This window comes from Neoarius graeffei, chromosome 18, assembly GCF_027579695.1.
Source record: "Neoarius graeffei isolate fNeoGra1 chromosome 18, fNeoGra1.pri, whole genome shotgun sequence".
In the NCBI taxonomy this organism is placed as follows: Eukaryota; Metazoa; Chordata; class Actinopteri; order Siluriformes; family Ariidae; genus Neoarius; species Neoarius graeffei.
Genome location: NC_083586.1, coordinates 46,098,041 through 46,119,632, shown reverse-complemented (window position 1 = coordinate 46,119,632; position 21,592 = coordinate 46,098,041). Strand labels below are relative to the sequence as shown.

General features: G+C 43.0%; 2 protein-coding genes across 2 annotated transcripts; one reads left to right on the top strand and one right to left on the bottom strand.

Moving 5' to 3' along the window:
• Positions 1–3,638: 3,638 nt before the first annotated feature.
• On the top strand, positions 3,639–11,382 carry LOC132866248 (proteasome subunit beta type-8-like). Its single transcript, XM_060898930.1, has 7 exons — positions 3,639–3,705; positions 3,955–4,129; positions 7,843–7,984; positions 8,138–8,249; positions 8,440–8,569; positions 9,187–9,391; positions 11,211–11,382. The coding sequence occupies exons 2-7, from the start codon at positions 3,995–3,997 to the stop codon at positions 11,297–11,299; spliced, it is 813 nt and encodes a 270-aa protein (XP_060754913.1). The 5' UTR covers positions 3,639–3,705; positions 3,955–3,994; the 3' UTR covers positions 11,300–11,382.
• Positions 11,383–17,366: 5,984 nt separating this feature from the next.
• Positions 17,367–21,294, bottom strand: LOC132866247 (proteasome subunit beta type-8-like). The gene is made up of 7 exons (XM_060898929.1): positions 21,206–21,294; positions 20,784–20,958; positions 19,145–19,286; positions 18,888–18,999; positions 18,568–18,697; positions 17,750–17,954; positions 17,367–17,539 (listed from the first exon to the last, which is right to left on the bottom strand). Exons 2-7 carry the CDS (start codon positions 20,916–20,918, stop codon positions 17,451–17,453), a joined length of 813 nt encoding a protein of 270 aa, XP_060754912.1. The 5' UTR covers positions 20,919–20,958; positions 21,206–21,294; the 3' UTR covers positions 17,367–17,450.
• Between the last annotated feature and the right edge of the window lie 298 nt (positions 21,295–21,592).

The following is a 21,592-nucleotide window of genomic DNA, read 5'->3' as shown; positions in this document are numbered from 1 at the left end:
TACCTAAAAAGAGTGATTCAACAGGACTTTAGTTTTTTAGTCTGCCTAGAACTCTCACGTCCTCACACTCTGCTAAAATGGAACAGGTTGCTAAGTTTTAGCTTTCATGCTAATACTGCCATCATTGGCATTTTGTCATCTCATAGTTTGCAAAAGAGTCGAGTCAAGTGTCAGCTGTAACTCAGTGCAACTGCAAGGCACTGGATCTTTGAGTCCAGTGTTTACAGTCTCCATTACGTATGTCTATGCTGGATTTCTCATTAATATTACATTGAGCATTCCTGGCAAATGGAGAGTAAGAAATTAAGCTCTTGCTCTTTAATTTTTAGGCGCTAACAGTGAGACCTGGTTGTTATCACTTGTGTCTGAAGTGTGTTCTCCTATTGAGCACCATTGTACAGTAACTGCGCTAGTAATAAGTGGCATGTACACAGGAAGAGACTAGCAGTGATGTGGTGACCAGGGACCATGGAATATCTATGAAATTTGTCCAGTTGTAGTAATGACAGGTGAAATAACTTTTGGCGATGTGAAGTGGGCAGGTACCAAGTTAAACTCATCTCAACTTTGAGGGAACATGATTGAGGTGACTACTAATGGGAGCGAAGGATACCATTGCCTGAAAGATGCTGCCTACACTGAGTTATACATATAAAGATACAAAAGGGATACCTAGGCAACCAGAGCTTGAAATGTCCCCAAGCGACCAACTGTCCACTACTGTCCACTACAGTGATAACCACAGGCACGGTGGTGCAGTGGTTACCACTGTCGCCTCACAGCAAGAAGGTTCCAGGTTCGAACTCCACGGTCAGTGGGGGCCTTTCTGTGTGGAGCTTGCATGTTCTCCCCATGTCTGCGTGGCTTTCCTCCCACTTCAAAGACATGCAGATTAGGTAAAAATTGTTGAACTTGTTGTACGTCGCTCTGGATAAGGGTGTCTGCTAAATGCCAGGAATATAATGCAACTGTCCCCCACCACCTCTAACTTCTCACGGGAAGAAAGAAAATATCAACACCAACCAAATTAGCACCAGAGTCACGAAAGCACATCATAAATACTTGTATACAAACATATTTAATATACAGTGCAAATGTCTTAGGTACATGTAAAGAAATACTGTCGACCAAAAATGGCTTAAAAATAACGAAATTAAATGTTTCAACATTAAAAAAAAATACTATAAACAGCAGTAAGCCACAATAAATGAAAAAAAGTCAATATTTGGTGTGAGACGGCCCTTTGCTTTAAAAAATCATAGTCTCCGGTACAATGAGTGCAGGTTTATAAGGAAATGAGCTGTAGGTTTTACTGAGCATCTTGCAGAACGGGCCACAGTTCTTCTGGACACTTTGTCATACTTGCTTCTTAATTTTGCACCAAAACCCAGTAGCCTTCATTATAGTTTCTTTTTTAATCTGAAAAGTGGTCTCTTATGGAAAATGCTGCTCAGATACAAACTCCCCCCCCCCGTAACATTTAAATTTGTGCTGGAAAACGAACGTTTGGAACTCAAAAATGTTTTTGTACTGATTCGATAATGTACAAGTCCATCCATTATCTGTAGCTGCTTATCCTGTACAGGGCTTGCAGGCAAGCTGGAGCCTATCCCAGCTGACTACGGGCGAAAGGCGGGGTACACCCTGGACAAGTCGCCAGGTCATCGCAGGGCTGACACATAGAGACAAACAACCATTCACACTCACATTCACACCTACGGTCAATTTAGAGCGACCAATTAGCCTAACCTGCATGTCTTTGGACTGTGGGGGAAACCGGAGCACCCGGAGGAAACCCACACAGATGTGGGGAGAACATGCAAACTCCACACAGAAAGGCCCTCACCAGCTGCTGGGCTCAAACCCAGGACCTTCTTGCTGTGAGGCGACAGTGCTAACCACTACACCACCGTACCATTCTAATGTACAAGTCATAAAATAGAAATCTATAACAAAGTTTGTGTGAAAAAATAGGGTGTCTAAGACTTTTGCTCAGTACTATATTACCTTACTATATTACCTTTATGAACAAAATAAGTGAAGCAAAAACCATCCATCCATTATCTGTAGCCGCTTATCCTGTTCTACAGGGTCGCAGGTAAGATGAAGTCTATCCCAGCTGACTATGGGCGAGAGGCGGGGTACACCCTGGACAAGTCACCAGATCATCGCAGTTCTGACACACAGACACAGACAACCATTCACACTCACATTCACACCTACGGTCAATTTAGAGCCACCAATTAGCCCAGGGGTGTCAAACCTGATCCATAAAGGGCCGTGTGGCTGCAGGTTTTCATTCCAGCCATGCAGCAGCACACCTGACTTGGCTCATTCAATCAACTGAACTGTCTTCACACAGTCAAATACTTGCAGCCACACCCACCCTTGATTAAAGGGTGGGTGTGTCAGTTGATTGAATAAGCCAAATTAGGGTGCTGCTGCATGGCTGGAATGAAAACCTGCAGCCACACGGCCCTTTATGGATCAGGTTTGACACCCCTGAATTAGCCTAACCTGCATGTCTTTGGACTGCGGGGGAAACCGGAGCACCCAGAGGAAACCCACACAGATGTGGGTAGAACATGCAAACTCCACACAGAAAAGCCCTCACCGACCGCTAGGCTCGAACCCAGGACCTTCTTGCTGTGAGGCGACAGTGCTACTGTAACCACTACACCACCATGCCACCCTAATGTACAAGTCATAAAATAAAAATCTATAACAAAGTTTGTGTGAAAAAATAGGGTGTCTAAGACTTTTGCTCAGTACTATATTACCCTTATGAACAAAATAAGTGAAGCAAAAACCATCCATCCATTATCTGTAGCCTCTTATCCTGTTCTACAGGGTCACAGGTAAGCTGGAGCCTATCCCAGCTGACTACGGGTGAAAGGTGGGGTACACCCTGGACAAGTCGCCAGGTCATCACAGGGCTGACATATTGACACAGACAACCATTCACATTCACGGTCAATTTAGAGCCACCAATTAACCTAACCTGCATGTCTTTGGACTGTGGGGGAAACCGGAGCACCCAGAGGAAACCCACGCAGACACAGGGAGAACATGTAAACTCCGCACAGAAAGGCCCTTGCCGGCCACGGGGCTCGAACTCAGGACCTTCTTGCTGTGAGTCAACAGTGCTAACCACTACACCACCGTACCACCCTAATGTCCATCCATCCATTCGTTATCTGTAGCCGCTTATCCTGTTCTACAGGGTCGCAGGCAAGCTGGGGCCTATCCCAGCTGACGATGAATGAGAGGCGGGGTACACCCTGGACAAGTCGCCAGGTCATTACAGGGCTGACACATAGAGACAAACAACCATTCACACTCACATTCACACCTACGGTCAATTTAGAGCCACCAAATTGACACGGGGAGAACATGCACACAGAAAGGCCCTCACCGGCCGCTAGGCTCGAACCCAGGACCTTCTTGCTGTGAGGCGACAGTGCTAACCACTACAGTACACCACCGTGCTGCCTAAATGGATTATAAATTGATTGTCAGTTTGTGATAACAAACTTGGTTATCAATGCTCATTTTCCTATCATTAACGATATTTCTGAAACAAAATTGGCTACACATGCTGTGTATATGATTTCCTACTACACAGTTGAAGAGGTCACAGCGCCACCTGCAGGCAGGAGGTCTCCTGAGCACTGATGTGAACAGACCAGCACTTTCATTGGACAGGTGTGAGGAGGGTTTTTTTGTTTTTTCCTTCGTAAAAATTCACTTTTGTAACTTTGATGTATAATAGAAGTCGGATTTTGGCAGTTTATGGAGATTTTAGACTGCATTTCAAACCAGCTTAGTCATAAGCGAGAGGGAAATAAAGCAGCAACGCTTCAGCTTTCGGTTTCGAAAAGGAAAGTAAGAGGAAGGTTTTTGTTCAGACTTATCGACATATCGTATTTCACAAAGGTTTTTTCTTTCTTCCAGGACTTTGTTTTTATTCATTATTCATCGTTTTAATCGAATCATGGCCCTTTTGGAAGCCAGTGGATCCTCGGTTCGGTTCGGACTCGGCTCACACCGGACCCAGTTTGTGGATCAACCGAATCACTACAGATTTGGGACAAAATCCCAGGAGTTTGCTGTTCCACTTGGGGTTGATGTAAGATCTGCATATTTTCCACTGATATGTGTCCAGTGTCCTGTAGTGCAGTGAGTGTAGGAACCCCAGTGTCAGTGTCTTCCGTCATTGTGTTCTCTCTTACAGCCAAGTCTTCCTCATTAATGTGTCTCATCTCATCTCATCTCATTATCTGTAGCCGCTTTATCCTGTTCTACAGGGTCGCAGGCAAGCTGGAGCCTATCCCAGCTGACTACGGGCGAAAGGCGGGGTACACCCTGGACAAGTCGCCAGGTCATCACAGGGCTGACACATAGACACAGACAACCATTCACACTCACATTCACACCTACGGTCAATTTAGAGTCACCAGTTAGCCTAACCTGCATGTCTTTGGACTGTGGGGGAAACCGGAGCACCCGGAGGAAACCCACGCGGACACGGGGAAAACATGCAAACTCCACACAGAAAGGCCCTCGCCGGCCACGGGGCTCGAGCCCGGACCTTCTTGCTGTGAGGCGACAGCGCTAACCACTACACCACCGTGCCGCCCCGAAAAGTAACATTTTAAACAATATCTCAGTGAACACAAACAATTTCCAAAATGTTGACAAGACAAAATTTAACTCTTTACCCCTTAAAGCAGTTGCTACAGCCACCCTTGTATATACTGTTCACCCTTAGAATATCTCATCTCATTATCTCTAGCCGCTTTATCCTGTTCTACAGGGTCGCAGGCAAGCTGGAGCCTATCCCAGCTGACTACGGGTGAAAGGCGGGGTACACCCCGGACAAGTCGCCAGGTCATCACAGGGCTGACACATAGACACAGACAACCATTCACACTCACATTCACACCTACGGTCAATTTAGAGTCACCAGTTAACCTAACCTGCATGTCTTTGGGGGAAACCGGAGCACCCGGAGGAAACCCACGCGGACACAGGGAGAACATGCAAACTCCACACAGAAAGGCCCTCACCGGCCACGGGGCTCGAACCCGGACCTTCTTGCTGTGAGGCGACAGCACTAACCACTACACTACCGTGCCGCCACTTAATTGCCATAGTATACAAAACCTTCTGCTATATATACAGTGCTGAGCGTAAATGAGTACACCCCGTTTGAAAAGTAACATTTTAAACAATATCTCAATGAACACAAACAATTTCTAAAATGTTGACAAAAGTTTTACTCTTTACCCCTTAAAGCAGTTGCTACAGCCACCCTTGTATGTGTATATACTGTTCACCCTTAGAACATATTTACAAGAAAAAAAGTCTAAAGACAAGGTTTTGTTCATATCAGTTTTCCCCTTCATTATGTTGAAACAGTCATGACATATCATACATTTTTGAAAAGAGGGCGTGACACAGAATACAAAAATCACTCATAAAGTTATGTTTCAACATTCACCAACTCACAGGTAGTGTCTGAAAGGTGAGTAATACCTGTGTGAAAACTAATCTTCACATTTTACATGAAGAATTCATGTCAAATGGTGTACAATAAATGATTACTGCAACTTTCAATCAGAAAGCTTGTTTCACTCTACGTATGTAGAGGCAAATTCAGAGTCGTCAAATGTCGTCATTATGGTGCATGCATGCCGGCGTCATGTGTCGTCATTATGGGATATACACGGGGTCGTCATTAAGGGGTAAAGAGTTAATATAACATCTGTTTAACTTATAACGTGAAAGTAAGGTTAATAATATAACTTAGAGTACACATTTTTCAGTTTTACTCAAATTAGGGTGGTGCAAAAATGAGTACACCCCACAACAAAAACTACTACATCTAGTACTTTGTATGGCCTCCATGATTTTTAATGACAGCACCAAGTCTTCTAGGCATGGAATGAACAAGTTAGCGACATTTTGCAACATCAATCTTTTAGTGACCTCTTTTAGTGACTGGATGCTGGATGGAGAGTGATGCTCAACTTGTCTCTTCAGAATTCCCCATAGGTGTTCGATTGGGTTCAGATCAGGAGACGTACTTGGCCACTGAATCACTTTCACCCCGTTCTTCTTCAGAAATCCAACAGTGGCCTTAGATGTGTGTTTAGTCATGTTGGAAAAGTGCACGACGACCAAGAGCACGGAGTGATGGTAGCATCTTCTCTTTCAGTATAGAGCAATACATCTGTGAATTCATGATGCCATCAATGAAATGCAGCTCCCCGACACCAGCAGCACTCATGCAGCCCCACATAAGGACACTGCCACCACCATGTTTCACTGTAGGCACCAGGCATTTTTCTTTGTATTCCTCACCTTTGCGATGCCATACAGTTTTGAAGCCATCAGTTCCAAAAACATTTATCTTGGTCTCATCACTCCAGAGTATAGAGTCCCAGTAGTCTTCATCTTTGTCAGCATGGGCCCTGGCAAACTCTAGGCGGGCTTTTTTGTCCCTGGGCTTTAGGAGAGGCTTCTTTCGTGGACGGCATCCATGCATGCCATTCCTCTGCAGTATACACCGTATTGTGTCACGGGAAATCGTCACCCCAGTTTAGCTTTCTACTTCTTTAGATAACTGTAGTGAACTTGCATGCTGATTTTCTTCAACCCTTCTCATCAGAAGACGCTCCTGTCGAGGTGTTAACTTCCGTGGACGACCTGGACGTCTCTGTGAGATGGTTGCAGTTCCATCTTTCTTAAATTTTTGCACCACTTTTGCTACAGTATTCTGACTGATCAGTAAAGCTTTGCTGATCTTCTTGTAGCCTTCACCTTTGTGGTGGAAAGAAATTATTTTCTTTGGGGAATTCTGAAGAGACAAGTTGAGCATCACTCTCCATCCAGCATCCAGTCACTAAAAGAGGTCATTGTTGAAGAATGGAAAAAGATTGATGTTGCAAAATGTCGCCAACTTGTTCATTCCATGCCTAGAAGACTTGGTGCTGTCATTAAAAATCATGGAGGCCATACAAAGTACTAGATGTAGTAGTTTTTGTTGTGGGGTGTACTCATTTTTGCACCACCCTAATTTGAGTAAAACTGAAAAAATGTGTAATCCAAGTTATATTATTAACCTTACTTTCCCGTTATAAGTTAAACAGATGTTATATTAAACTTTGTCTTGTCAACATTTTGGAAATTGTTTGTGTTCATTGAGATATTGTTTAAAATGTTACTTTTCAAAGGGGGTGTACTCATTTAGGCTGAGCACTGTAAGTCCCAAGGCTTAGACTGGATAGAAAAGTAGCTTACATGTCTGAACTAAATACAGGTAATGACATCACCAATAAGCACTAGCCTACCTATAGAGAAGCTTTCATCTCATCTCGTCTCATCACATCACATACTGAGTCCAGATAAACTCACGGTGGAGTAAGTGGTTAGCACGGTCGCCTCACAGCAAGAACGTTCTGGGTTTGAGGCTGACGAGGACCTTTCTGTATGGACTTTGCATGTTCTCCCCGTGTCTGCGTGGGTTTCCTCCAGGTGCTCCGGTTTCCCCCACAGTCCAAAGACATGCGGTTAGGTTAATATGGGACGGCCTTGGACCAAGGTGCCCTTGAGCGAGGCACCTAACTCCCAACTGCTCCCCGGGCGCTGTTAGCATGGCTGCCCACTGCTCTGGGTATGTGTGCGCATGTGTGTGTTCACTGCTTCAGATGGGTTAAATGCAGACAGGAATTTCACAAGCATGTGATGAATAAAGTTCTTAAAATAAATTTAAAAAAAACACACCCAAAGTACTGATGACAGTCAAAAATAAAATAAATGGTCTTCCTCGTGTTTCAGCCGTCAGCCTTTCTGAAATCATGCAGCTGTGATGATGGGATATCCATAGACTTGGACCACGGCACCACGACTCTGGCTTTTAAGTTCCGCCATGGCGTCATTGTAGCCGTCGACTCCAGAGCCTCATCTGGACGCTATATTGGTAAACATGCTCGCATCTCATCAACAGTCACGTAAAGGCAGATCCTCAGAGTTCAGAACGGTGCAGTGTACAAAAATCAATAAATTTGATCATAAATAGATTTTGTCTAATCTTACTATTAATGTTTTTTTTTTGTGTGTGTGTGTGTGTTAGCTTCAAAGGAGGTGAATAAGGTGATCGAGATCAACCCTTACCTGCTGGGCACCATGTCTGGTTGTGCAGCAGACTGTCAGTACTGGGAGAGACTTCTGGCGAAGGAGTGCAGGTCTGTCTGAGCAAAATCTGAAGGGGTGGGGTGAATCCCCAACAGGATAAAGTTACCATTCTGTGTACATGAAGTGCATTAAACATGCCCAAGCATAGCTGGCACATTTTATAGACTTTTCACTGTTGCAGAGTACAGCCATGATAACACATTACTAACCTGTGCACGTGTGTTTTATGTCTGTCTTCAGGCTTTACCAGCTCCGTAACAAGCAGAGGATCTCAGTGTCTGCAGCTTCCAAGCTGCTGTCCAATATGATGCTTGGTTATAGAGGCATGGGCCTGTCTATGGGTAGCATGATCTGTGGCTGGGACAAGAAGGTAGCCTTCAGCACTTGATATGCATTTTTTTAAACTCCTCTGTCCATTCACCTTCAATTGACATTTTTAAGATTAATTTTATTGCTGTTTAGTCTGATCACTGCAGCGGCAACTGAAATCAGTTATGTTTCTGTCTTTCTTAAATCAGATGAAATCAGGTCTATCGACTTTTTTTTTTTTTTTTACATTTTCTTAAAATCATAGTATGTGCAATCCTTCCACCTCAATAGTACTGAACAACCAACTGCATCTGACACACTTGAGCAACTGAACTGACACAAAAATAATAAATTAGGATCGGTTTTCTTCTTCAGCATGTATTTCATCAAATAGCTATTGCTTCACCAAGCTGCAGTGTATTACTGCTGAGTCGAGCTTGCTCTTGATAGTCTTCCACCCACTTTATACTGTTTCTGCCGGTAACACGTACATACAAATGATCTGTCATGATTTTTTTTTTCTATCTTCCAATACTACACAACTTGCTACCTACCTAACTAAACACGAACGCAACAACGGCAGGCAATAAGTTGTGGTCATGATCACCTGGGACGCACTACATAGAATAAACAGGTTCATTCAAAGGAACTTAAACATATTTGTCTCTCCATCCGCAGGGTCCTGGTCTGTACTATGTAGATGAGAAAGGAACACGTCTCTCAGGGGATATGTTTTCCACGGGCTGTGGGAACAGCTTTGCGTACGGGGTGGTAGACAGCGGCTTCCGTGAGGACATGACCGTGGAAGAGGCGTATGAGCTCGGCCGCCGTGGCATTGCTCACGCCACACACAGAGACGCCTACTCTGGTGGAGTCGTGAACCGTAAGTGATATCCATCCATTAAGTACTTAAAACCATAATATTTTCATGGAAAAAAAAGTATATGCACATACATTTTGTGTTCAGAAGCATACAGCGCCCTCCACAATTATTGGCACCCCTGGTTAAGATGTGTTAAAAGCCTTAAAATAAATTCAATTTTTATTGCAGAAGCATAATCTCACACTGAAAATTATAGAAAAATGTAGCCCTTAACTCAAGTGAATTAAAAAATAAAAATCCCTGTCTAAGAAATAATTATTTTTCGTAAAATCACCTGTTCCACAATTATTGGCACCCATAACAGTTCCTAGAAAATAAATGTAATTGAAGCATTTCTGTCATTTCTACTGTAGTTTATAAAGTTGATCAGAGTATCTAGGAACCTTTAATTAGTAATTCATCACATCCTGTTCCCTGGGATATAAATATGATGTGACACAGAGGCCTATTTCTCTTATCCACTCTTCATCATGGGAAAGGCAAGAGAACACACCATTCAAGTAAGGCAGATGTGTGTCGACCTTCACAAGTCAGGCAATGGATACAAGAAAATAGCTGCTCGCCTACACCTGCCCATATCTACAGTCAGAGGAATCATCAAGAAGTTTAAAACAACTGGAACAGTGGCAAACAAGCCTGGACGAGGATGCAAGTTTATCTTGCTACCACGCACAGTGAGGAGGATGGGAAGAGAAGTAAAAAGTTCTCCAAAGCTCACTGTTAGAGAATTGTATCAAAGAGTAGCATCTTGGGGTCACAAAGTCTCCATAACAATCATCAGGTGCTATCTACATGCCAACAAGCTGTTTGGGAGGCATGCACGGAAAAAGCCTTTTCCCACTTACAAGCATAAACGTAAATGTCTGGAGTTCGCTAAGCGGGACTGGGACTTCAACTGGGACCGTGTGCTTTGGTCAGATGAGACCAAGATAGAGCTTTTTGGCAACAAACACTCTAATACATCACAAAAGATGAGTATGCGGAAAAGCACCTCATGCCCTCTGTGAAGTATGGGGGAGGATCGGTGATGCTGTGGGCCTGTTTCTCTTCCAAAGGACCCGGGAACCTTGTTAGGGTGCATGGCATCATGAACTCTTTGAAACACCAGGACATTTTAAATCAAAATCTGGTGGCCTCTGGCCGAAAGCTGAAGATGGGTCGTCACTGGGTCTTTCAGCAAGATAATGACCCTAAACGTGTGGCCAAATCCACACACAAATGGTTCACCAGACACAAAATCAAGCTCCTCCCATGGCCATCTCAGTCCCCAGACCTCAACCCAATTGAAAACCTGTGGGGTGAGCTGAAGAGGAGAGTGCATAGGAGAGGACCCAGGACTCTGGACGATTTAGAGAGATTGTGCAAAGATGAATGGTTGAATATCCCTCTCTCTGTATTCTCCCATCTTGTGAAATGTTATAGGAGAATATTAAGTGCTGTCTTGTTGGCAAAAGGGAGTTGTACAAAGTAATAACATCAGGGGTGCCAATAATTGTGGCACACATGATTTCATGTAAAAGAATTATTTCTTAATGTGGGATTTTTTTCACCACTGAATAAATGCACTTGAATTAAAGGTTGGGTTTTTCTCTTTTTTTGCATTGTTGTCCTATATTATTTTAAAAAAAATGAATTTATTAGAAGCCTAAGAACATATCTTAACGAGGGGTGCCAATAATTGTGGAGGGCGCTGTAGCACTGTTTAGGACTTGTACATTGTATTGTGCAATAAAAATGCAAAACTGCTCTCTCACTGCTCTGTGTATTTATGGTAATGTCTGTCAATTGAACTGTGTGCTTTTTTTTAATACCTTCTTAGTCTATCACATGAAGGAGGACGGTTGGATTAAGGTGTGCAAGGAGGATGTATCCGATCTCATCCATCAGTACAGGAAAGGAATGTTCTGAACCCACAGATTATTTTATACTTGCACACTAACACTGTATTTGATGATTCATTCATGAAAAATAAAGATGGTTTTCAAAGCAAACACTAAATGATGTGTTTCTTTTTAGACAATAAGTGATTCTGAAAATGTGACCCATAGCTGAACATAATGTGACGTGTATAAGAAAAGACTTTCCTGACAAATAAGTATATAGATATCAAAGCTGCTCCTGAAATACTTCTGTGATATCCTTGTAAGTTAACTACATATATATATTTTCCTGGGGTTGCCTTTGGGAATGTGTGTAGGTGATAAAATTGATCACAGCTTGGATAAATGCAAAAACTATTTCGACTTATTTATTTATTTATTTATTATATAGACACAAGTGTTTTACTGGGAAATACACCACTTGTAATCTTCATACAAACTACATCTGGGATATTGAGTAACATATTTTTCAATCAATTAATTGTTTTGATAAATTTGGGTACTTTTTGTTTGTGAATGTGTCTCATCTCATCTCATTATCTCTAGCCGCTTTATCCTTCTACAGGGTCGCAGGCAAGCTGGAGCCTATCCCAGCTGACTACGGGCGAAAGGCAGGGTACACCCTGGACAAGTCGCCAGGTCATCACAGGGCTGACACACAGACACACATTCACACTCACATTCACACCTACGGTCAATTTAGAGTCACCAGTTAACCTAACCTGCATGTCTTTGGACTGTGGGGGAAACCGGAGCACCCGGAGGAAACCCACGCGGACACGGGGAGAACATGCAAACTCCGCACAGAAAGGCCCTCGCCGGCCACGGGGCTCGAACCCGGACCTTCTTGCTGTGAGGCAACAGCGCTAACCACTACACCACCGTGCTGCCCTGGCTTGAAGATATGAAGTTTATCTTCTCATGTTGAAAAACTCATATTTTTCATACGAAATACATCGCAGACCTGAGTGATATATTTCCCGATATTTTACTTCAATTACGTCACTCCCAGTGTTTTCCCGCTGACTTGACGCGCTTTGTCAAAATGGCGAACCGGTTAAAAATTAAAATACTTTTGATTAACTTGCATATTATTTTGTGGATGGGCGGCACGGTGGTGTAGTGGTTAGCGCTGTCGCCTCACAGCAAGAAGGTCCTGGGTTCGAGCCCCGTGGCCGGCGAGGGCCTTTCTGTGTGGAGTTTGCATGTTCTCCCCGTGTCCACGTGGGTTTCCTCCGGGTGCTCCGGTTTCCCCCACAGTCCAAAGACATGCAGGTTAGGTTAACTGGTGACTCTAAATTGACCGTAGGTGTGAATGTGAGTGTGAATGGTTGTCTGTGTCTATGTGTCAGCCCTGTGATGACCTGGCGACTTGTCCAGGGTGTACCCCGCCTTTCGCCCGTAGTCAGCTGGGATAGGCTCCAGCTTGCCTGCGACCCTGTAGAAGGATAAAGCGGCTAGAGATAATGAGATGAGATGAGATTATTTTGTGGATGTGTCTAATATATAATAAAAAGAATATTCACAGCGGCGTGAAGATATGAAGTTTATCTCCCCATGTTGAAAAATATTTTACTTGTTTGCTTCGCTCACTCATGATATATACATTCACCACTTGAAGATAAAATTAATAGCTTCATGCCACCCTTGAAATTACATTTCAAAAGTTTGGAAATGTAATTTCGAGCATGCCAAACAAATATCTCTACCAGAGGTTATTCTGAAATTATATGTGATGTGATGTGAACGCAGTCTACAACCCCAAATCAGTAAAAGTTGGAACTGTATGTTGAAATTTAAATTAAAACCGAAAACAATGATTTATAAATAATCTTTGAACTGTATTGCAATTAAAACACTCCAACAGCACATTATTTAATGCTTTACCTCATGAATTTCATTGTTGTTGTTTATTTATTTATTTATTTATTTATTTATTTTTTCAAAACAAATACTTATTTCAGTTCTGATTCCTGTAACACATTTAAAAAAAAGTTAGGACGGTAAAGCATTTACCGTACCAGTCTATAATGTTGCCATTCCTTCTCACAACACTCGAAAGATGTTTCAGGACTGAAGACACCAAGTGATGAAGTGTTTCAGGTGTTATTCTCCCTGCAAACAGGTCTTAAGGTGTGCAACAGTATGGGGTTGTCATTGTCATATTTTTATTTAAAAATTCACCACACGTTCTCTATTGGGGACAGAGGGGACAGGCACCCTCTTCTTCCACAGCCATGCCTTTGTACTGTAATGTGCGCAGAATGTGGTTTTGGATTGTCTTGTTGAAATATCTCCGGAAAAGATGTCATCTTGAAGGCAGCATATGTTGCTCCAAAATCTCAGTGTACTTTTCTGCATTAATGCTGCATGACAGAAATGTAAGTTACTTTTGCCAAGGGTACTGACACAACCCCATACCATGATGCATCCTGGCTTTTGGACTTGTTGTTGGTAACAGTCTGGATGGTCCTTTTTGTCTTTTGCCCGGAGCACACGGCATCCATTTCTTTCAAAAAAGACTTGGAATACTGATTTGTCTGACCACAATACATGTTTCCACTGTGTGATGGTCCATCCCAGATGCCTCTGAGCCCAGAGAAGTTGACAGAGCTTCTGGACACAATTAACATTAGGCTTTCTTTTTGCATAGTAAAGTTTTAACTAGCATTTGTGGATGTAACTCCATCTTGTAGTGCTTGAGAAAGGTTTGCCAAAGTAATCCCAAGCCCATGTGGTTATATCAGCTATAGATGAATGACCATTCTTGATGCAGTGCTGTCTGAGGGATTGGAGATCACGGGTGTTCAGCTTAGGCTTGTGCCCTTGCCCTTTACACACTGAAATACCCCCATATTCCTTGAATCATTTATGATATTATTCACCATAGAGGGTGAAATATCCAAATCCCTTCATATCTTTCTTTGAGGAATATTGTTTTTAAACATTTCGATAATTTTCTTGTACATTTGTTGACAAACTTGGATTCACGACCCATTTTTGCTCCTCAAAGACTAGGCCTTTCCTGGATACTGATTTTGTACCAAATATCGATTACAATCACCTGTTGACATCACCTGTTTCAAATCACATCACTATTTAATTGTTTTACCGCCTTACTAGCCCTAAATTGCCCCCATCCCAACTTTTTTTGGAATGTGTTGCAGGCCTGAAATGCAGGAATGGATGTTTCATCTCATCTCATTATCTCTAGCCACTTTATCCTTCTACAGGGTCGCAGGCGAGCTGGAGCCTATCCCAGCTGACTACGGGCGAAAGGCGGGGTACACCCTGGACAAGTCGCCAGGTCATCACAGGGCTGACACATAGACACAGACAACCATTCACACTCACATTCACACCTACGGTCAATTTAGAGTCACCAGTTAACCTAACCTGCATGTCTTTGGACTGTGGGGGAAACCGGAGCACCCGGAGGAAACCCACGCGGACACGGGGAGAACATGCAAACTCCACACAGAAAGGCCCTCGCCGGCCCCGGGGCTCGAACCCAGGACCTTCTTGCTGTGAGGCGACAGCGCTAACCACTACACCACCGTGCTGCCCCAGGTATGGATGTATATTAACAAATTACAATGAATTTGATCAACAAAACATGAAATATCTTGGGTTCATACTGTCTGCAAAGAAATACAAGTCAAAGTAAATTTATAAATCACTGCTTTTTTTTTTTTTTTTTTTGCATTTTCCATAATGGGCCGGCATGGTGGTGTAGTGGTTAGCGCTGTCGCCTCACAGCAAGAAGGTCCGGGTTCGAGCCCCGTGGCCGGCGAGGGCCTTTCTGTGTGGAGTTTGCATGTTCTCCCCGTGTCCGCGTGGGTTTCCTCCGGGTGCTCCGGTTTCCCCCACAGTCCAAAGACATGCAGGTTAGGTTAACTGGTGACTCTAAATTGACCGTAGGTGTGAATGTGAGTGTGAATGGTTGTCTGTGTCTATGTGTCAGCCCTGTGATGACCTGGCGACTTGTCCAGGGTGTACCCTGCCTTTCGCCGATAGTCAGCTGGGATAGGCTCCAGCTTGCCTGCGACCCTGTAGAACAGGATAAAGCGGCTAGAGATAATGAGATGAGATGAGATTTTCCATAATGTCCCAACTTTTTCTGATTTGGGGTTGTAAATTTTACAGTATTGTATAATGTATATTGTTTGCTTTTATCTGTACTATGATAGCTGCGATAATGTATTGCTACAAACCCAAAAGAGACAAACAGGAGTAACATCAGTAACTTGTTACTTTCATTTGTGGGTTCATTGGGGAGGTTTTTACTTCATGGAAGACATCCGAGTTCTAGTTGTTGGATATCTTGCACTTACTCCTTCCACTTCCAGTGTGATGCCAGTAGCAGATCCTGACCCACTACTACTGCTCTATATTATCTCAGACCCCGTTTACACGTAGCCGGGTATCTATAAAAACGGATATTTATTTATGCGGTTGCACCCATCATTTCAGTCACTGAAAACGGCTGCTTTCGAAAACTCCGGGCAAAGTGGAGATTTGTGAAAACTCTGTTTTCATGCCTGTGTGTAAATAGTAGAAAACTGAGTTGTCTCTGTGTTATGGGGACAACAGAGTTTTAGCATTGTGATCTGACGGTCCCTCCTCCTCGGCTTTCAGATCTCTGGTAGGCTTTCTATTTGTTTGACATGTTTTTGACAGCCTTCCCTGGCTGTTTTTGAGCATTGTGTAAACGGAATTATTTTCTAGTACGGGGAGGAGAAGATACCCGTTTTCATAAATACCCGGCTACGTGTAAACGAAGTATCAAACTGCCTGATTCATCCTGATGCTTTACTGCTGTCATGTTTCTCTTGTTACTTCATCTAGATTTATCTGCTTTGACTTACCTTGGTACTTTCAATGCTGAAAAACAGTGTATGTCTAAAAATCACACACTTGATTCAGTAGATAAATTCACATGATTACAGCCATTGTGCATGTCAGAGAAAAGACAACTGTGTGCTTATCCCAGAACTATTACTCATAAATATGCTTGGTGCTACCCAAACAAGGATCCATCCATCCATTATCCGTGACCGCTTATCCTGTGCAGCGTCACGGGCAAACTGGAGCCTATCCCAATTGACTGTGGGCAACAGGGAGGGTACACCCTGAACAAGTCGCCAGGTCATCGCAGGGCTGACACATAGACACAGACAACCATTCACACTCACATTCACACCTACAGTCAATTTAGAGTCACCAGTTAACCTAACCTGCATGTCTTTGGACTGTGGGGGAAACCGGAGCACCCGGAGGAAACCCACGCGGACACGGGGAGAACATGCAAACTCCGCACTGAAAGGCCCCCGTTGGCCACTGGACTCAAACCCAGAACCTTCTTGCTGTGAGGCGACAGTGCTAACCATTACACCACCCAAACAAGGTTGTTGTTTTTTCAAAGTTCCTCTGGCTTTCTATACAAATAAACATGAATTAAATTCACATTCTTACTCTACAGTCCCTATAGAACAGAATCCACTTATAACACTAGCAGAATTTCAGGCTGTATCAGAAGAATCAATTTTGGCATGTGTACGGTAAGAAATATTTAGCCATTTAAAAACAAAAATAAATCTTGATCACTGGTGGTGTTGCACTAGTATGTTAGTTTTGAATATGTACAGAATACAATATATCATGTGGGCCTTTAATCAAGTGTTGGAAACTTCCAATCACAGATGATCCCCCTCTCGCATTTTGGTGCCAATTTGTATACATTTTATTTGCACTGAAATAAGGGGAGGAACTGCTATGTCCGTGAAAGGTAACCAGCCCAGTATACTATAACATGTCGCAATGCATAATGAATTATTATATAATAATTTTCCGAAACACACATGTACTGTAAGTAACATTTGAAAGAATATAGGGTAGAATGAGGGGGAAATGACAGACTGCATTTCACATTACGCTGTCAGCAGGACTGTCCACATTGACCACAATGTGAAGTTAATATTCCATAATGTTTTGTAATCTCTGTATTGTGTAAAGACACTGCTAAAAAGTTATACAGGAAAACACCACAGCTACAGAATCGCTTTTTGTCTAAAAGAAAACATCATCTTTTCGTGTTTAGTTTGAAAATCATTTTTATTTTCATTACTGAATCGTGTCAGATACAGTGTTAGTGTGTGAGTATAAAATAATCTGTGGGTTCAGAACATTCCTTTCCTATACTTATGGATTAGATCGGATACATCCTCCTTGCACACCTTAATCCAACCGTCCTCCTTCATGTGATAGACTAAAAAGATATAAAAGAACACAGAGACATGGGTTGAGCATTCAGACAGCATAGTGTATAAAATATAATGATCATTTTACTTTACAGTGTAGTGCAAAATAATATTTACAGTATTTACTCTCATGATCACTAACCGGTATAAATATACAGGCACATCCTTATTACAAGTTCTAGTTTTAAGTGAGGATCTAATGGATGGATATCACTTACGGTTCACGACTCCACCAGAGTAGGCGTCTCTGTGTGTGGCGTGAGCAATGCCACGGCGGCCGAGCTCATACGCCTCTTCCACGGTCATGTCCTCACGGAAGCCGCTGTCTACCACCCCGTACGCAAAGCTGTTCCCACAGCCCGTGGAAAACATATCCCCTGAGAGACGTATTCCTTTCTCATCTACATAGTACAGACCAGGACCCTGCGGATGGAGAGACAAATATGTTTAAGTTCCTTTGAATGAACCTGTTTATTCTATGTAGTGCGTCCCAGGTGATCATGACCACAACTTATTGCCTGCCGTTGTTGCGTTCGTGTTTAGTTAGGTAGGTAGCAAGTTGTGTAGTATTGGAAGATAGAAAAAAAAATCATGACAGATCATTTGTATGTACGTGTTACCGGCAGAAACAGTATAAAGTGGGTGGAAGACTATCAAGAGCAAGCTCGACTCAGCAGTAATACACTGCAGCTTGGTGAAGCAATAGCTATTTGATGAAATGCATGCTGAAGAAGAAAACCGATCCTAATTTATTATTTTTGTGTCAGTTCAGTTGCTCAAGTGTGTCAGATGTAGTTGGTTGTTCAGTACTATTGAGGTGGAAGGATTGCACATACTATGATTTTAAGAAAATGTAAAAAAAAAAAAAGTAGATAGACCTGATTTCATTTGATTTAAGAAAGACAGAAACATAATTGATTTCAGTTGCCGCTGCAGTGGTCAGACTAAACAGCAATAAAATTAATCTTAAAAATGTCAACTGAAGGTGAATGGACAGAGGAGTTTAAAAAAATGCATATCAAGTGCTGAAGGCTACCTTCTTGTCCCAGCCACAGATCATGCTACCCATAGACAGGCCCATGCCTCTATAACCAAGCATCATATTGGACAGCAGCTTGGAAGCTGCAGACACTGAGATCCTCTGCTTGTTACGGAGCTGGTAAAGCCTAAAGACAGACATAAAACACACGTGCACAGGTTAGTAATGTGTTATCATGGCTGTACTCTGCAACAGTGAAAAGTCTATAAAACGTGCCAGCTATGCTTGGGCATGTTTAATGCACTTCATGTACACAGAATGGTAACTTTATCCTGTTGGGGATTCACCCCACCCCTTCAGATTTTGCTCAGACAGACCTGCACTCCTTCGCCAGAAGTCTCTCCCAGTACTGACAGTCTGCTGCACAACCAGACATGGTGCCCAGCAGGTAAGGGTTGATCTCGATCACCTTATTCACCTCCTTTGAAGCTAACACACACACACACAAAACATTAATAGTAAGATTAGAAAAAATCTATTTATGATCAAATTTATTGATTTTTGTACACTGCACCGTTCTGAACTCTGAGGATCTGCCTTTACATGAATGTTGATGAGATGCGAGCATGTTTACCAATATAGCGTCCAGATGAGGCTCTGGAGTCGACGGCTACAATGACGCCATGGCGGAACTTAAAAGCCAGAGTCGTGGTGCCGTGGTCCAAGTCTATGGATATCCCATCATCACAGCTGCATGATTTCAGAAAGGCTGACGGCTGAAACACGAGGAAGACCATTTGTTTTATTTTTGACTGTCATCAGTACTTTGGGTGTGTATTTTTTTATTTTATTTTTTTATTTATTTTAAGAACTTTATTCATCACATGCTTGTGAAATTCCTGTCTGCATTTAACCCATCTGAAGCAGTGAACACACACATGCGCACACATACCCAGAGCAGTGGGCAGCCATGCTAACAGCGCCCGGGGAGCAGTTGGGAGTTAGGTGCCTCGCTCAAGGGCACCTTGGTCCAAGGCCGTCCCATATTAACCTAACCGCATGTCTTTGGACTGTGCATACTTGCCAACCCTCCCGATTTCGGTGGGAGGCTCCCGATTTTAGCCTCCATCTCCTGCCTCCCGATCGTATTTGTTAAAAACTGGATAATCTCCCGGTTTTGGGAAATCCCTACCGCCAAGTTAAAAATACTCCCGATTATGTCCAATCAGAATCGTATGAGAAACAGTGCTGACGTCAAATGATTTTTAACTAGTCAACGAACAGAAAGACAGTCACTTCCATAATGTAGGATTCACCCAGGCAGTCCAACATTTTTTATAAGCAGTCATTCATCATGGCCACTAAACCAATACCAAATGGCAAAAATATGAGTGCAAATACCAGGTTGCATGGGAGAATGAATTTCCATGGATAAGCAAATGTTCGACCAGCCAGAGCAATGCATTATGCAAGGTAAGACTACAAAGCGATTCATTTATCCCAATTATTCAATTGCGATGTAGTAGTTTTTGTTGTGGGGTGTACTCATTTTTGCACCACCCTAATTTGAGTAAAACTGAAAAAATGTGTACTCTAAGTTATCTTACTTTCACGTTATAAGTTAAACAGATGTTATCTTGTCAACATTTTGGAAATTGTTTGTGTTCATTGAGATATTGTTTAAAATGTTACTTTTCAAACGGGGTGTACTCATTTATGCTCAGCACTTTTATATACAGGAGAAGGTTTTGTATGCTGTGGCGGCTGGTGGTGTAGTGGTTAGCGCTGTCGCCTCACAGCAAGAAGGTCCGGGTTCGAGCCCCGTGGCCGGCGAGGGCCTTTCTGTGTGGAGTTTGCATGTTCTCCCCGTGTCCGCGTGGGTTTCCTCTGGGTGCTCCGGTTTCCCCCACAGTCCAAAGACATGCAGGTTAGGTTAACTGGTGACTCTAAATTGACCGTAGGTGTGAATGTGAGTGTGAATGGTTGTCTGTGTCTATGTGTCAGCCCTGTGATGACCTGGCGACTTGTCCAGGGTGTACCCCGCCTTTCGCCCGTAGTCAGCTGGGATAGGCTCCAGCTTGCCTGCGACCCTGTAGAACAGGATAAAGCGGCTACAGATAATGAGATGAGATGAGATGAGATGAGACACATTAATGAGGAAGACTTGGCTGTAAGAGAGAACACAATGACGGAAGACACTGACACTGGGGCTCCTACACTCACTGCACTACAGGACACTGGACACATATCAGTGGAAAATATGCAGATCTTACATCAACCCCAAGTGGAACAGCAAACTCCTGGGATTTTGTCCCAAATCTGTAGTGATTCGGTTGATCCACAAACTGGGTCCGGTGTGAGCCGAGTCCGAACCGAACCGAGGATCCACTGGCTTCCAAAAGAGCCATGATTCGATTAAAACGATGAATAATGAATAAAAACAAAGTCCTGGAAGAGAGAAAAAACCTTTGTGAAATACGATATGTCGATAAGTCTGAACAAAAACCTTCCTCTTACTTTCCTTTTCGAAACCGAAAGCTGAAGCGCTGCTGCTTTATTTCCCTCTCGCTTATGACTAAGCTGGTTTATTTGAAGAATCACATCGAAAAGTCAAACTTTTATAAAGCCCACACACATATATTTGATTTTTTTTTAACATAAAAATAAGGTTTGAAGAAGAAAACTCCTCTCCTACCTGCCGGGTTGAGCGCTCGGCGGTCCAATGAGAGCAGCTCGTCTGTTTTCAGTAAGACTCCCTGCCGGCAGGTGGCGCTGTGGGACTTTTTTTTTTTTTTTAAACTTCACACGTGCACATGTTACAGGCGGTGAATTTTATCGACAGCGTTCACTTATGTTTTTCATAAACAAAAGAAAATATCGTTTGATAAGGATGAATACTGTTATTTTCACATGGCCTGGCACACATAAAGAGGGAAACACTGTGGAGCTGGGTGGTACTGTCATTTCATAGCATGGAAAGTCTCGTCTCATTATCTCTAGCCGCTTTATCCTGTTCTACAGGATCGCAGGCAAGCTGGAGCCTATCCCAGCTGACTATGGGCGAAAGGCGGGGTACATCCTG

Bases quoted from the DNA above. Each gene is read 5' to 3' on its own strand.
- LOC132866247 (XM_060898929.1), bottom strand. From the start codon at position 20,918: ATGGCTCTTTTGGAAGCCAGTGGATCCTCGGTTCGGTTCGGACTCGGC. The intron at 19,000-19,144 runs GTAAACATGCTC...TGTGTGTGTTAG, and splicing joins CTCATCTGGACGCTATATTG to CTTCAAAGGAGGTGAATAAG. The intron at 18,698-18,887 runs GTCTGTCTGAGC...GTCTGTCTTTAG, and splicing joins CTTCTGGCGAAGGAGTGCAG to GCTTTACCAGCTCCGTAACA.
- LOC132866248 (XM_060898930.1), top strand. From the start codon at position 3,995: ATGGCCCTTTTGGAAGCCAGTGGATCCTCGGTTCGGTTCGGACTCGGC. The intron at 4,130-7,842 runs GTAAGATCTGCA...CTCGTGTTTCAG, and splicing joins CTGTTCCACTTGGGGTTGAT to CCGTCAGCCTTTCTGAAATC. The intron at 8,250-8,439 runs GTCTGTCTGAGC...GTCTGTCTTCAG, and splicing joins CTTCTGGCGAAGGAGTGCAG to GCTTTACCAGCTCCGTAACA.